The 15,882-nt window shown below is 33.7% G+C and overlaps 1 protein-coding gene across 5 annotated transcripts in view; it reads left to right on the top strand.

Moving 5' to 3' along the window:
* Positions 1-15,882, top strand: part of ARID4B (AT-rich interaction domain 4B) — a 126,735-nt gene that overhangs the window by 81,699 nt on the left and 29,154 nt on the right. For 3 of the 5 annotated variants that reach the window (XR_003005494.1, XM_024761474.1, XM_024761475.1), the window contains exons 12-17: positions 1,334-1,406; positions 3,073-3,167; positions 4,227-4,324; positions 5,113-5,356; positions 5,660-5,835; positions 9,744-9,995. Coding sequence is in view for 4 of the 5 variants with exons in the window: in XM_024761474.1 (XP_024617242.1) it covers positions 1,334-1,406; positions 3,073-3,167; positions 4,227-4,324; positions 5,113-5,356; positions 5,660-5,835; positions 9,744-9,995 (938 nt within the window). In the remaining variant the exon portion in view is untranslated. The remainder of the gene's footprint in view (positions 1-1,333; positions 1,407-3,072; positions 3,168-4,226; positions 4,325-5,112; positions 5,357-5,659; positions 5,836-9,743; positions 9,996-15,882) is intronic. The other 2 variants (XM_024761476.1, XM_024761477.1) reach the window with 2 other exon arrangements.

Here is a 15,882-nt window from a genome sequence, read left to right on the forward strand (position 1 = left end):
ACTTTTTTTTTAAGTTAAATACAAACTTCACTTAAATTTTGTTGCAACAGGAATACATTTGACAGTTTATGTAAGTCAAATATTGTACCTTGGGGGCATTTAAGATAATATCTAGAAAACAGATTTCCTTAGACTTACATGTGACTACCATACCACAATCCAGTGTATGTGGACCATGTTTAAGTTGAGAAATACAGATTCGTCCTGAGCAAACTAATAATTGTCATTGATTCTTTTCTTCCCGATTAGCAAGCACAATAGTTTATCAACATGAGTTTTTGTTGTTTTAACTTCCTTCCTTTTTTCTGCTAGCTTATAAAATAAAGAGGCAAATCTCACTCAAACAGTGGCTTTAGCCTCATGATTTTTAAAATTAAAATGATTTATTTAGACTACCAGTTGAAAAGTATGCTCCTGACTTTTACTGTTAGTAGTACATTTGTTTCAGCCAGAGTAACTGTAAAGCCTAGGTGTATATTTTGAATCACTTCCTCTGCAGTTACTCCTGATCATGTTCTGTAATGGCAGGTGCCATCGCTTTTTTCTCTTTTATTTGACTCAGCACCTTGCATAGTGCCTACACTTACCGGTGCTCATTAAATATTGTTGAATGGCTTGATAGTCACTGAATTGATGTGTTCCTCCATCTCACCTACTACCCTGCTCCTTGCAGGTTGCTTCAGGACCAGCTCCCTACTGCCACAGCCCCTGGCCACAGCAGCAAGAAGCTAGTCCCTCCCTTGTAATTGATAAATCGGGGAACTATTTTATTACTTGAAGATTTCCCTAAGTCTGAATCTTCAGGTATTGTAGATCAAGTTTGTTCCCCACTTTACTGATTTTATAAGCTCGAAGCACTATACAGTGGGGCCATATATAATGAAGGATAATTGTAGTCGCAGTTAATGGGACCCACACTTGTTCAGTTCTTTGAGGAGCAATAATAGAGTTAGTTTTGATGGTAAACCCTGACCCAATTTAATATAAGTGAGAGTAGGTCTTCTTGAGCCTATGACCTAGTCCTATGAAGGACTAGATCTCTGATCTGGTAAAAAGTTCATGAATCATTTTGCTGGTCTCATTTCTTATATGAGCATTTACATTTGGAACTGTCACTATTGAGATAATCTTTTAGGACATATTTCTCTGTAAAGCATGAAATGTCTAGGCTTTCTGGTTTTGAATAGCTTAGTGTTAAGAAATAATTTTAATTTGGTAAAAAGCCTTTGAAATATTCCAGTATTAGTCTTTGCTGTTGGTAGGAAATCTACTTGTGTTAGTAAAATGCTTAACTGAGGAAAATAATATTCTGTTCTTCTGTGACTAAAATTAGGAAGAAATAGAACCATTTCCAGAGGAAAGGGAGAACTTTCTTCAACAGTTGTACAAATTTATGGAAGATAGAGGTGAGTGTTTTTTCTTTTATTCATCATTAATGTAGGTATCAGATAATTAATATCTTAAACTAAGAATTCTGTTTATTAAGCTGCATGTCACTGGTAATCATGGCTATCTTTTTGATTTCCAGTCACCAGCATCCTAGTACGGTGTCTGTCACATAGGAAGTGGAATGTGGAATTTGACAGTATTTTGATGGATATTATGGCCATGGACCCATAAATTCCTGTATTCTGTCCCCCCACCCATTTATGGGACCGCCCTCCCGCCAAAGAACTCTTACACTAGGAAACAGTAGCAGAATGGGTATCAGAGTACCATTTTATTTGAGCCTGCATACATGCCTGTAGAAAAGCCTCTTCTCTAAAATCACTGTTTGCTATTCCCTGCATGTGTATGTGTTTGTGTATGTGAGTGAGTGAGAGAGAGAGCGAGCATACATTCTAAGATGGGCCTTATAAGTCTTCTTATAACCCAGCCACATAGAACTAAGAACAGAATTAAACCATCCATAGAGAAAGGTGACCAAGTCTCAAGGTGAGCCTGGGCTTAACTTATCAAATCTGCTTTTGTGGTTTAAGAAATATGAGCATTGGGGGAAAGAGGAATGGGTACCTAACAATAACTTTTAATTTGCAATGATGACCTAGTCCACCAATAACTATGGCCCTGTTACTCTCTTGCTTATCTGCTGTTCAGAGTATAGTTTCTCCTTTCCTGGGAAGATGCTAGAAAAGGAGTGGTGAGAGGCAGAAAGCTTTCTAGCTTGAGGAGAAGGACAAAATGAATGAATAATACTTGAAAGTGCTACTGTGCTCTGTGAATTAATGTTTTTTTAATCCAGTTTTGTATTGTTGATGAGTAGAAGCTGGCTTGGTCTTCTTTTCGCTCTCATAAATCATAGTGGCTACTACAATGTGGGTATCTTTTTATTCTTCAATATAAAATGTCCTTGATTCCTATATTATTTATTTGTATGAATGGAGGCTTGGCCTAAGAAGGCAGGCTATTTCTTAAGCTTTTTTGTGTAAGGTAAATAAAAAAGTGAAGAAAACGAATAAAATCTAATACTAGAAAAGAGTGAAAAATGTGATTATGCCAGTCGTATGTTTTTTGGAAAGGGCAGTAAGTTGTGTATCTCTATCCTGTTGTTTTCTCTACTACATCCTAACAGTTTGATAGTTTTAGTGTCCTTCTGCATTTTCACATGTTAGAATAAACAACACTATAGCTTTATTCTAGAATTATTCTTTAGAATAGTAGAAAATTAGTAAAATACAAAGGAAGTATCATAAAGATAACTCTCATTGTGACGCAGTTGCCCATCAATTATCTCAACACTTTTTTCAGTTCTACCAAACCTTGTTACCCTGATTTTTAAAAATTTTTGTTGGTATTTTATTTTGCTTCATTTAGTATTTATTCTTTTGCTCATCAGGGGAATGAAAGTTGAATGAAATCATATAAATAAGGTTTCAAAAATATGATATAGGAAAAAAATTTTTTAATGAAATGGGTTTAAGTAGTAGATATCATGTTTTTGATTAACAAGGGATTTTTTTCTCATATATACACACTTTGCACTATGTATATTTGGGGTAATGTTTGAATCTTTTCAGAGTTTAAGTTAAAAATGTATCATGGTTCTAATAGATTTCGTGTTTCCTTTAATAGGCACACCCATTAACAAGCGACCTGTACTTGGATATCGAAATTTGAATCTCTTTAAGTTATTCAGACTTGTACACAAACTTGGAGGATTTGATAATGTAAGTATTACAATCAAAAGTGAAACATGTTTTTCATACATGTTTTCTCATCTAAAAATTATCTAAAATTGTTTATTAATAAAAACCTAAGAATAAAAGGAAAAGAAAATGGAGGGTACAAGTTAGAAACAGCTAGCTTCCTCAGTCCAAATTTAAATTTAATTAAAAATTTTCAAAAATGAGCTTTCTGATTTACTGTTAAATTTGTCAAACTTTCATAAACTACCTGAGTTATAAAACAGCCATATTAGTGGAAATTCTTTCTTTCGCTGTCTCTTTTCCATTAGACTATAAGGTCATTGAGAGCAGGGATCTGTCTTAATATTCTTTATATCCTTAATCTCTATCACTGTGCCTTATATATGTAGAAAACATATTATTTGCATATATATGCAGAAGATCTTCGTTGAACTGAAGAAATTATCTTAAGGTTGCCATGATGTATGGTGCCCATCCAGTTACGACTCTTCTGGAGGAAAAAAAAGTATTCTGCATTACTAAGATTCATAAAATTGCGTTGATTTATTAGCTTATATATTTTATGGGAAATCATACATCATTAAAACTTTTTCTCTCTGTCTTTTCATTAAGATTTTGATTTAGGAATGTGGATGTTTTCTTATTTATTATATATAGCAGGGTTTCTTTAAAAGTCAAATGGGGACTGCTTGGCAGTCCAGTGGTTAAGACTCCGTGCTTCCATTGCAGGGGGCAAGGGTTCGATCTCTGGTTGGGGAAGTGGGATCCTGCATGCTGTGCTACGTGGCCAAAAAAAAAAAAAAGTCAGATGGCCTAGTATTTCAACATTTGTAATTCTCTGAGATTTGTTAGAATACCAAAACTTAACTTGAAAACGTTGTTGTAAACCAGATTTTTGATTTAGAATTTATCAAGATTGATATTTTTCATTCCTTGAGACTGGAACCAAGAAATATAGGAATATTCGTGTGTATACACACACACACACACACACACACACACACACACATATTATTTATCAAACTTTTATCGCATTCCCACCTTTTAATTTGGGAGTTTTCATTTCACTTTGTCTGTTAGATTGAAAGTGGAGCTGTTTGGAAACAAGTCTACCAAGATCTTGGAATCCCTGTCTTAAATTCAGCGGCAGGATACAATGTTAAATGTGCTTATAAAAAGTAAGTAGGTGTACTTGATATAGCTATATTCAATATTTTACCTAGAAAGCAGGATGGAATTTACCCTATAACTGAGGCTAGTAATTTCTTCTAAGAAGAAATCAAGAAAGTTTTACTAGAGTAATCACTCTATAATAGCATTTTCTAGAGTGTATTCCATGAATACTAGATCTGTGAGAGTGTCTGTGAAGAAAGTTTTTGTGGCCAAGTAAATTTGGAAAGTATGTGTAGAAGTTAAAATGCCAAAGTTTTTTGTTTTTTTTTTTTTAATGCCAAAGTTTTAAAGTCAAATAAACCCAGGTTCGAGTCCTGGTTCTGCCGGTTATTTGCTTTTTGTGCCCTTGGATCATTTATTTGTTCTCTCAAGCCTCGATTTCATCTTTTTTTTAAATGAGATGATACTATTCGCCTCATAGGATTACTCTGATGAGTTAATGAAATTTTACATGCACTCAGAGGTCCAGTGCCTGGCATATAAGAAGTGCTCAACAAATAGATGCTATTACTAATTCTTCTAATAGCTACTGTTGTTACAATTACTACATTTAAGAGGATGACTGTCTTTTCACTTTTAGCATCTTTTTTTAATGAATTTATTTTTCTTTGAAAAATGTTTCTGTTTGAGTAAAAAAGATTGGGAAGAACTAAACTAGAATAAATTTGAATATTAACACAGCTCAATATCTGAGCACTTAAACAGGAGAAATGAACACATGTTTTAAGAACTACAACTCTACAATAACATTTCAAAATGTTTTCTCAAATGTAACATCTTTTCATATTTCTAGATACTTATATGGTTTTGAGGAGTACTGTAGGTCGGCCAATATTGAATTTCAGATGGCATTGCCAGAGAAAGTTGTTAACAAGCCTTGTAAGGAGTGTGAAAATGTAAAAGAAATAAAAGTTAAGGAAGAAAATGAACCAGAAATCAAAGAAATAAAGATTGAAGAGGAGGAGAATGTAATACCAAAAGAAGAAAAGCCTACTGAAGAGGGTACTGAAAGAAAGGAAAATATTCAGCCCTCTCTGGTAAATAGGATACTGTTGATAGTCCTTTGCCTTCTTTGGTGCATTTTCTACATCCTCTGTAAAGATTACATGGTTAATTTATTATATAATTTTATACTTTATTGTTCATGCACTTTCTTCATTAAGTGCTATTTTTGTGTTTAAAATAGCTGTTAGCTATTTTAGCCTAGTGTTTTAGGAGTTTCTTAAAATAACTTTCTCAATGTTAGTATTGTTGGTACCTCCTTTTGCTAACAATTAGATAATGGAATGAGGTTGACAATTTTTACTTTTGTTGGTATAGTTCCTCTGATCTTTTTCTAGGGAAGTAAAAAGAATTTATCAGAATCTATACCTACACAGACTGATCAGGAAAAAGAGGTTAATGTGAAAAAAACAGAAGAAAATGAAAATCTGGAAGATAAAGATGATGAGACAACTGGGGTAGATGAATCCCTCAGCGTAAAGGTAGAAGCTGAAGAAGAAAAAGCAAAATCTGGGTAAGAAATTTGTTTTTGGTTAAGATGCATTTTGGCTGAATGAATTCTTATAATTTGCTCTTTGTATGTGTGTGTGTATGTATGAATCTAAATTTGACAAAATAAATGAGTGATTTAAATTTGCATTTATTATGTAAATAGTATTTGCCTCCTTCAGAGACCCTACTAATGCAAATTTGTAGCAAAAGATCATATTTTTGATCCATTATTCTTGCTCTCATCATGGAAATTTATGAAATTTTGAGCTAGAGAAAAGCACTTCTTACTGCTTTAACCTCTGCCGGATAACCAGATAATATAAATTTGGGAAGATGGCCTTCTCCAGTGTTTTGTAGATGGTATGTTGGCTCTAGATTTTGAGAATTGTAACCATTTTTTAAGCAAAAAATAAGAATGGAAAAGTGCTAGTAATTAGTTTTTAAAAAGCCAGAATTATTATGTTGTGTTTTATGTGATAGTAGCATTTACTTGTTTTGGTCAGTTTGGGATAATGAATTATTTAGCAATGTAATCTCTGTACTGACAGTGGACCCCTGGATTTTATAGGTGATCTTTGGCATCTGATTTTGTGTCTGAGGTTTATAAAACCTAAATATTCCCATTGTTAGTGGTTCTTTTAAATAAGTACAACCAAATATTTTTTTGATCATTTTCGTATTTTTCCGAAATTTGGCCACAGCATGCAGACAAGCAGGGAAGAGGAAAAACCATGCTTAGATGAATATAGTAAAAGGTGTTTATTATACTTTGTAATATATATATCTGTGTGTACAAATGTGTATTTCAAGTACTCCTTATTGATATTGGGAATTATTTCAACTATTAAGAAACTTAGTAAGTATTCAGCTCTTTGCCTAAAATCTCTGCTCATTTTAGTTTTCTTCTGAAATTTTGGCCGCAACATGCAAATATACATGAAAAAACGAAACAAAACTGGGTTTAGATGAATATAGTATAAGTGTTTGTTCATTTTACGTGGCTATATTTCCGTGTGTGTTAAATGTATATTTGAAGTACTCTTGCTGCTACTTGGAGACTGTTTTAACTATTAAGAAATTTCGTAAGGATTCAGCTTTTTGCTGAATTTTTAAATATGTAGACATTTCCAGAGCATCTACTGTGTGGAAAGCCCTGTGATTAGCCTGTATTTTCTCTTTGTTACTAATAGTTATCTTAAATTTTCAAGGTGGTACTTCAGCTTCTTTTATGGTATAAACTATATTTTGCAGATTTTTAAAAATCTTTCAACTATATGGCCTTTTTATTTACCACAGATATTTATAAATGTATCATACAACAAACTGAAATTTTCCTGTTGTGACTGCTTTAGAAGCGTTATGGGTTCTTTAGAAGCTTTACGGGTTAGAAATGTCCAAAACTGATCTCTGAATTTTATTAGATAAGTGCAATAGAAACTTTTATAATTATAAAGAATTAATGTATAAGTATCTTTCTAGTATATAAACTTTCTCTAAGTAATTAGCTGCTACCGAGAACTTTCAGTGTCCTTCCCTCGTAGTCCAGGTGTGGGGGAGTAAATCATTTCGTTTATGTAAAATGTCTGGTTCAGCGCCTGGCCCATAATAGGTACTAATAAACCTAAGTAGTTTTTTTGTTTTTAATTTGTTCCATTGTAAATAAGGAATATGACATCAAACTTGGGAAATTTGATATTTCTTTGTGAGTTCGGATGAAAAGTTCCTGGTCGATACATTTGGTTTCCCAAACTGTAGTTCTCTAAAAGCTAACTAATGGGGCGTGCATGCGTGCGTGTTTGTGTGTATGTATGTGTGTGTAATATATACATCAACTTAATTTTTTTAACCTGTGTACTGGCTGTATCTTATACTTTGAAAGGCTCTCTTTCTTGGCATTCTGTGCTCTGTTTAGTTTAGTGCATTTACCTCTGATTTTGCCACTAAGAGGAGGAGGAGGAGAGTATTTGCTTTGGCTGATAACCAGTAATTGTGTTGTTTGCTTCTCTATAATTCAGTGTATTAGTTGAGTGATTCCTGTTTGCTTTGCATCTGAGGTTGACATTAAATGAGAATTTTTAATTTTTGACTGCTTTTTAAAATTAATACGGAATATTAGGTTTTTATTCCAGATTAAATAAAAGATTGTCCTGGCTACCACTTTAAGTCAGGTTGTGCTTGCTATCATTGGCATTTACCAGTTGTGCTCAGTGCATTATATAATGTAAGATACAGTTTAGAGTTAGTTTTCGTTTTAAAAATTTTCGACTTTTTATCTCTCATATATTTTTTATCTCTTTTATGATGATTCTTAGGTGCATGATAAATCTCTGGTACATAATCAGTCTCTGTTGTAGCCACCAGAATACACTTCCTTTTCTCCCTGATGTGCAGGGATATACTTTTATGATTTAAACAAGTAGTGTTCTTTCAAAAAAAAAGTCTTAACTGGTTTAATTTTATATGTGTATACTACTTATATAGTATATATAAATCATTTACGTAAAGTTGTTAATAATAGTTTATCATCCGTAACACCCTTTCTGATAATTTCTTAGATATTTTAGCCTTACTAATAATTTTTTCTTCATTATAGAGATGTTAATATATTTTCAGTAACAGAGTTCATATTTTTTATCTCAGATTACAGCTAGATTCATTTAATTTTTTAAGTACCTATTTATTTGACTGTAAATGAGTCTTTAAAATAGGATTAATTCTTAAGGCTCTTTGTAGACTTTGTGATGTATTTCAGAGAAAATTGGCTCATTTGGTACTTTAGCATATAAGAATATAAAACTAAAGTTATCAGTGGAGGAAGACTTTTTATATAAATATTAATAGCCATTAACTTTTAAAGCTTAATTACTTAAGTTGTCTTGTGGTTCTGTTTTATGACATTTATTCATTTGTCAGCTGTAAAGTGATGGATTCTTTTTGAGAGAAAACTGTTGTAATAAGTATAGACATATTGCAGAGCAAATTAAAACTAAATATAGTCCAGAGTTTCCTATTGAAATTTATTTTTTTTTTTTTGGTAAATCTAGTGCCTGGAAGGATTTATGATTTAAGATTTTCTCCAATTTGTTGAATACAGATTTGTGGCTAATATAAAATGAATATGAATGCTCAGCTTTAGAAGGTGCATGGTATTGAAAAGACCAGAATGGTTTGCATTGCTGCTTCTAGAATGCAAATGACTTTTAGTTTCATATTATTTGGAATTGGCCTCTCATATACCTATTTCTTCAGAACTTTAAAGTTGAGAGAATTGGTAGAAGAGGACTTGCAGTAAATATGTGTTAAAGAGAGCAGAAATTGTGTTGAAGTTTAGAAGAATAGAAAGAAAAAACCTGATGGGATAGTAATATGAAGTTAGTAGGATATTCCTGTGAAAGGTAAAGTAATATTTCATTTAGTATAACTTTTGAAAATTTAGTTGGAATTATTTTAAAGTTATTAAGACTAGCCATTTGGCTAGTAAAAAGTTTTGTTTAAACATCCTGAGGTTGGAAATACTTGAATGAAAAATAATTTTTAGTCAGAAAATGGCTATAAGGTGTGATGATTTTTGTTTTTGTCAACTGAGATGTAAAACACTTTTACAATAAAACATGAGAAAAATGTTACATTCGACCTTACTAGTTTCTTGCTATTCAACACAACTTCTATTCTTCTGGCTGTTGGACATTTTCTTTTAATGCACTACTTTTCCATTTTCATTTTCTCTGAATGTATCTTTCTGTAACCATCCATGGTCATCCTGCACAGTTTTAGTTTTTCATATTAAATTGAAACTCAGAGAATATCATACACTTGGAACCTGCTGTTCCCGGAACAATCACAGCCACGCTTTTTATCATTTTATGTGGTTTGGAACTGAAAAGCTTATGAAGTGTCTTTTATTAACTGCAATTTTTTAAACCTTTCAAGAGATGAAACGAATAAAGAGGAAGATGAAGATGATGAAGAAGCAGAAGAGGAGGAGGAGGAGGAGGAAGAGGAGGAAGAGGAGGATGACAACAGTGCGGAAGAGGAGTTTGAGTGCTATCCACCAGGCATGAAAGTCCAAGTGCGGTATGGACGAGGGAAAAATCAAAAAATGTATGAAGCTAGTATTAAAGATTCTGATGTCGAAGGTGGAGAGGTCCTTTACTTGGTGCATTACTGCGGATGGAATGTGAGGTAACTTGAGTTTTAGCTAGTGATTACTACCTAAAAACACTTGTAAAATAATTTCCTATTTTAATACTTAACGAATTACAGATTTATTAGTATTCTAATTGAGGGCACAGTATACCACACAAAAAACATGTAGTTTTGGCAAGTAAGTGCCTCGCTCAGTGACTTCCTACTTGTTGGTTTCAGTAGTTCAGAGGTATCCTTAGTGTCTGGAAAACTGAAGTCTATGTAGCTGATTTTTATGTTATGCATATAGATTAATAGAGGCAACATTATTAGTGAAATGATAGAAAAATTTCTTTAAAAGGTAAAAGGGCTTTGAGCTTCTTGATGTCTACAAGCCAGTTATCAGGCTTCTTGCTCTCTTGCATTTTCAGCCACCTTGCTGCAGTAACCTCTTCTTTGTAATCTTGTTTCTTTCCTTTAGTAGGCAGGGATTTTAAAGTTGTGATTTCTTAGGAAGCTTTAGCTATTTCAAGAAAGCCTTATCTCCTCATTAACAGCTCTTGCGTTACAGCCTTTTTCACAAGCCTCCGAAATTAATTTTTATGTTGGAAACAGTATCGTTGAAATGTTATGAGCAAGTCTGCTTGACTGAAACAGAGTGCATGATCCGACTGCTACTCACCTAGGGAACTGAAAGGCGAGACTGAATTTTCTTCTTGTACAAGTTTGCTTTGGTTTATCCAAAGAAATTTTATGTTTGAATTTTATCCAAAGTTGGCAAGCCAGTTTTGGGATCTGAGCATTTTGATCTTTTAAGAAAAACCTTGTTTATTATGGAATGTTTGATATATTTGAAGTAGCCTGTGATAGAGTTGTAGCCCTTGAAAAGGTAACCATCGAAGTTTTCAGTGGCAGTTTCACGGTGTACCCAGTGTCTTCTTCAAGGAGGGATACAGTTCTCGTACTTTATATTTAAATTGTATTCTGTGCTTTGGGAAGCTTTTAAGAAAACATCATCGCAAATTCTGTTTCTTAAAAAAAGTACACTCTCTGTTTCTTAAAAGTACAATTTGTGTTGTCCTTCTGCAGCAGTAGGAAGCTCTATCTAGAAGCATGATCTTCTGATTACCTTTCTTAATTAGGGAGAAGTGCAATTCTGATCCATTCTGAAGCTTGGAAGAAAATAGCAACTTAAGTCATAGGGAAATGTTTAGCAGTTTTGTTTGGGACTTTTTCTTTCTTATTTTTGCGAAGAAGGTTAACAAAGTTTTGGATTTTAAGAATGCCTATCATCAGTATTGTCCTGATGAAATATAAGCTTTCCAGATACCTCTTTCAACATCGTGTGTAATTTATCCTTTTGGCTGTTGGTTCTTGCGCTGCCCCTGTGGTGCATGATTTTCCTCACCTGAAGGGCTGGCTATTAATGATCATGTTCAAAGGAAGACACTTGAGATCTCAGAGCTGTTATCAGAGTATTTTCCTGTTTTTGATGTTTGTTTTGATTTTACTAAATGATCTTATTAAATATAAATGTAGAGGGAGTTCCACTTTGGCGTAGGATGTAAATGTAAATGTTGAATATGTTAGTTTAAAGTTAGGAAGGAAAAATTGAATCAGCAAAAATTAATAATTACTAAGTAATGCCCACAAGATAGATAATCTGAGCTGCATCATCTTTTACCTCTTTTTTTCAGTTCTTTTCTTCTGGTTATTTTGCTAGTTTATATAATGAGGCAGTTCTCTTCGTGGCCTTTATAAAATGCTTTAAATTCTGTGACAAATGGATAGAATTTAGGCCTTCTCAAATTTCACTGTAATGAGGGCTTGATTATTTTCTGTTAATTATCTCATGAACAGAAGGGGCTTAGTAGATATAAGAATTGAGACATTCATAAAATTATTCTGCAATTAAGATGCAACTTTGTTTTGTTAAGAAAAGATTTACTAAAGGAAAGCGTAATCCTGTCCTAGAAGCACTTGGATTTTAGAGGGTAAAAAGAATGTTCAGTTACTTGAGCTTTGAAATTGATAGGGGGTTGGGTAGGGTAAGGAAGGATTTTAAATTGAGGCATTCAAGTTTTTAATAATATAGAAAAGAAAAACAAGACCTGGTTCAACAAGACATGCTTGTGTTAACGAGAAGGATGCCATCTACTTCTGACGACTCACACGTTTGTATGGTATGAACGTTCAAAAGAAGAAAACTTACCGTCTTGATGAAGACCTGTAGGGTGGATCTCTACAGACTCCAGCATCATAGAGAAAACAATTGTCCTTCAGTAGATGAAGCAGTTAATTTTCTTGTAGTCAACATAACAGTATTCCTATTTCTCTCTGGATTAATAACCAAAGAGTCTGTCTTATTGATGAATAAGCAATAATTATGATTTTTGCTCCTCCTTCATGTCTGAAGCTAATCTAATGAGGACCTCAGCAAATCCTCATCAGCTCTACAACTGTTTTCCTATTATTTTGGGGATCTTCAGCTTGATCTCTGAGTTTACACTTGAGATGTGCAATTAGAAATGAAGATATATGCATGAAGTTTCATAAAAATAGTTTTATCTTCATTGGCAGTTGTTTATTACAACAGCATATTGGAAATTTTGTATGGAGATGTTTGAGTTTTGTTTGATCTGAAACATTTTCCATCAAGCAGGTTTTTCTTAAAGAAAATAAGAATATCTTTCTTAGAAAAATACTGTTTTTCTTGTAATTTCTACATTTTTCCTTTTTTTCTAAAGTGCTGTCTAAACCTTTACATTAATTTTCATTTATACCCTTATTTCACAACTGAAAATCTTAATTTTTTTGTTACACAAGATAGCATTTGGGCCAATTTTTTTTTTTACTTACTACAATGGGGAAAAAAGACATTTTTACATACTTACATTACATTTATGGGAAATAGCCAGAATTCTGGATCCTAAACCACATAATGACTTATAAATGGTACAGTACTGTTACAGAATTTTTCATATATGGTGGCCATATGTAAAATGATTGTCCAGTGCTATAGCATTTACTAGTTCACCACATGCTTTTTTACAGAATTTTTAAAAACTCATCTAAAAGTAGCATTCAATATAGAAAAATGAGAAAGTACATAAAAGAAAGGATCACTACTAATACTGTTGTGTGTTGTCTTTTAGTCTTTTAAAAAATATATCTCCATACATTTAAAAAATTATAGTCATACTTCAATAATTTTTAATCATAGGCTCTTTGTTATATTTGTTTTAATTTCTCTTAGTGATGTTAATATTTTATAGATGTTTTTAGTATCATTAGCTAATTGATCCTTTTCACTCTCAAGTTTCTAGGTCATGCCATAAAACATGAGATTGACGTTTGAAAATGAAGTTACTTTGAAATTCACTGACCATAAACTTGAGTGTGTTGGATTTATCCTTGTTCAGTAACAGCTATCCTTGTTCAGTAAAACAACCAAGTGTGTTGGAACTATCTAGGCTACTTGGCATGGGATTTAAAATACATCAGTATTTTATTATGTATCGATGCTGGTTTATTTTTCTCCATTCATTTCTACTTTGGCTTTCCATAATCAAGGAGTTTGGAGTTTGATTAGAGAACTTTTTTTAATATTGAAGATTCCCAACTGCATTAAATGGCACCCTTAAGTAAAAGAAAAAGAAAAGAGACACTAAAATTTCAACTGTAAAGCTCTTAAATAACTAACAACAGTTAGTTCTGGTCCGTGTTACAAGTTATAGAAAACTGAAAGTAAGATGAATTATCCTTAAGTATATTATATGAAGTGAAAATGAATTTCATTTTAAAAATACCTTATTTTTCTAAGCAAGTTGGCTCCTCCTTGGAGGGAGTGGGTGGAGTGGGAACTAGTAAAAAGCTTTCACAAACAAATGGGTTTCATCCCATTTTTTGTGAACATTCAGCTGCTTTTTATCAAATATCTTCCTTTATTTGGCAAACATAAGTTCAACAGCTATAAGCCGGATACTGTGCTTGGCACTAAAGGTACAAAGAAATAGTTCCTAGCAAGGAATTCATTGTCCAGGTGAGGGGAGAGCCTCTCCAGCATGTACAGCCCCCGTCTCCCCCCTGCCCTCATCCTCTCGTTATGTTGCTCGCATTCTTCAGTCATTTGTTAGAATCTTTTTTTCTTTTTAAACCCCCGTGTTCTTCTGTTGCTCTTGTGTTGTTGCTTTGTAGTACCTGCTTGACAAAACCCCAAGAAGGCTGATGAAATCTAACACTGCTACTACTCCCTGCCTGCACCTGTGCAGCTGATCCTGTCTGGAGGAAAGCAAACCACCACAATGAGTGGTCTTATTTTAAATTCGTGACTGTGAACCTCAAGTGGGCGCTACATGTCCTCCTTCCATGCCCTTTCTACTTTCTCAGACTATTTCATTTTTTTGAGAGTAATTTGTAATTATTACAGTTTTTATTGGTATAATTAACATGCAGTATTATATTAGTTTCAGGTATGCAACATAATGATTTGATATTTGTATGCATTGCAGAAGGATCACCACAGTAAATCTAATTAACATCCATCACCATACATAGTTACAGAAAAAATTTTTTTCATACGGTTTCTTATCTCCTCAGCTCCCCAGGAACTCTTCCCCCATCCTCACTTTCAGCTGGTGACCTCATTGAAAAATTGAAATAAGAGAATTTCTACAGAATTCCACTACATCACCTTCTTACCTACATCTGCTGCCGTGTTTTCTGCCTTCTCATCTTTAGCCTTAGGTGAACAAGCATGCTACTGTCTAAAACCCATCTTCCAACTGCCGTACCTTCTTGCCTAAGTCAGAGCTATGGTCCCAGAAATTCTCCCCTTCTTTCTCATTTTCTCACTCTGTTCCAAACCGTTCCCATCCACATGTAGGCCTGCAGTTATTTCTCTCATCTCATTTGAGCTTCCCCCTGCTTTCCCTACTGTGCTGTTTCTTTGCTCCACTTCCATCCAGCAAAAACAATTAGAGTTATTTACACTTGTTATCCAGTTTGTCTCCTGTTCTTTTTGTGTAAACCCAACCCAGTAAGGCTTTCGCCTCCACCACGCCTCCAGAACGGTCACCAGGGACCCCATCTAGCCGGATTCCATCCCTTATTTCTTGACCTCTTGTTACTTGCCTTACCTTAGTGCCTGAGCCAGCTGACCGCTCCTTTTGTGGTAGTTTTCACGTGGGTTACGGCTGCTGCAGCTGCAACTACTTTTCTGGTTTATTTTCCTTTTCTACTTTTCCCAAATTGAAAACCACCCCTCGGTCATTCTGTCATTTCTTATCTTTATGTGTTTTCTCCCTTCTAATTGTTCTCTTCTTTTATTCTTCTGGTATCCATTTTAACTTATTTTACATTCTGTTCCTGATTTTCCAGTCCTGATTTGAGTCACTTTTTCTGATAGTGAATTTTTCTGAATTATTTTTTGGAGCCAAAGGGATTTGACCTCCTAGAATATAACTTCCATGTAGGACTGTGGGTAAATTTTTTTCCATTGTTTTAAGCTTTTTATATTGGGACCACATTACGGAAGTGCATTTAATTTTATAACATGAAAAAAAAACCCCTCAGTTTTCATATTCATTCCATTAATATCCCTTACCACATCTAGAATGTTCTGCACATGCCTGGCATATGGTAACTATTAAACGAATATTGAACTAGATTGGACCTTCTGGCAACAAAATGGATGTAGAGCAGAAATCAAAATCTAAAAAAGGGGACTTGTATATAAAAGTGGTACCTATGGAATATAGAGCCAAGTGGGGAATTGGGACAGATGTGGCTTAGTTTTCTCACTGGAACCTCTTCTGTATCATTTTACATATGGTAACTCTTTGCTTAACTTTTTGAGGAACAAACTGTTTTTCACAGAGGCTACACCATTTTACATTCTTACCAGCATTGTATTAGGGTTCCAATTTCTCCATATCCTTGCCAA

The sequence above is a fragment of the Neophocaena asiaeorientalis genome, unplaced genomic scaffold (assembly GCF_003031525.2).
Source record: "Neophocaena asiaeorientalis asiaeorientalis breed wild unplaced genomic scaffold, Neophocaena_asiaeorientalis_V1.1 scaffold166, whole genome shotgun sequence".
NCBI classification, from domain to species: domain Eukaryota; kingdom Metazoa; phylum Chordata; class Mammalia; order Artiodactyla; family Phocoenidae; genus Neophocaena; species Neophocaena asiaeorientalis.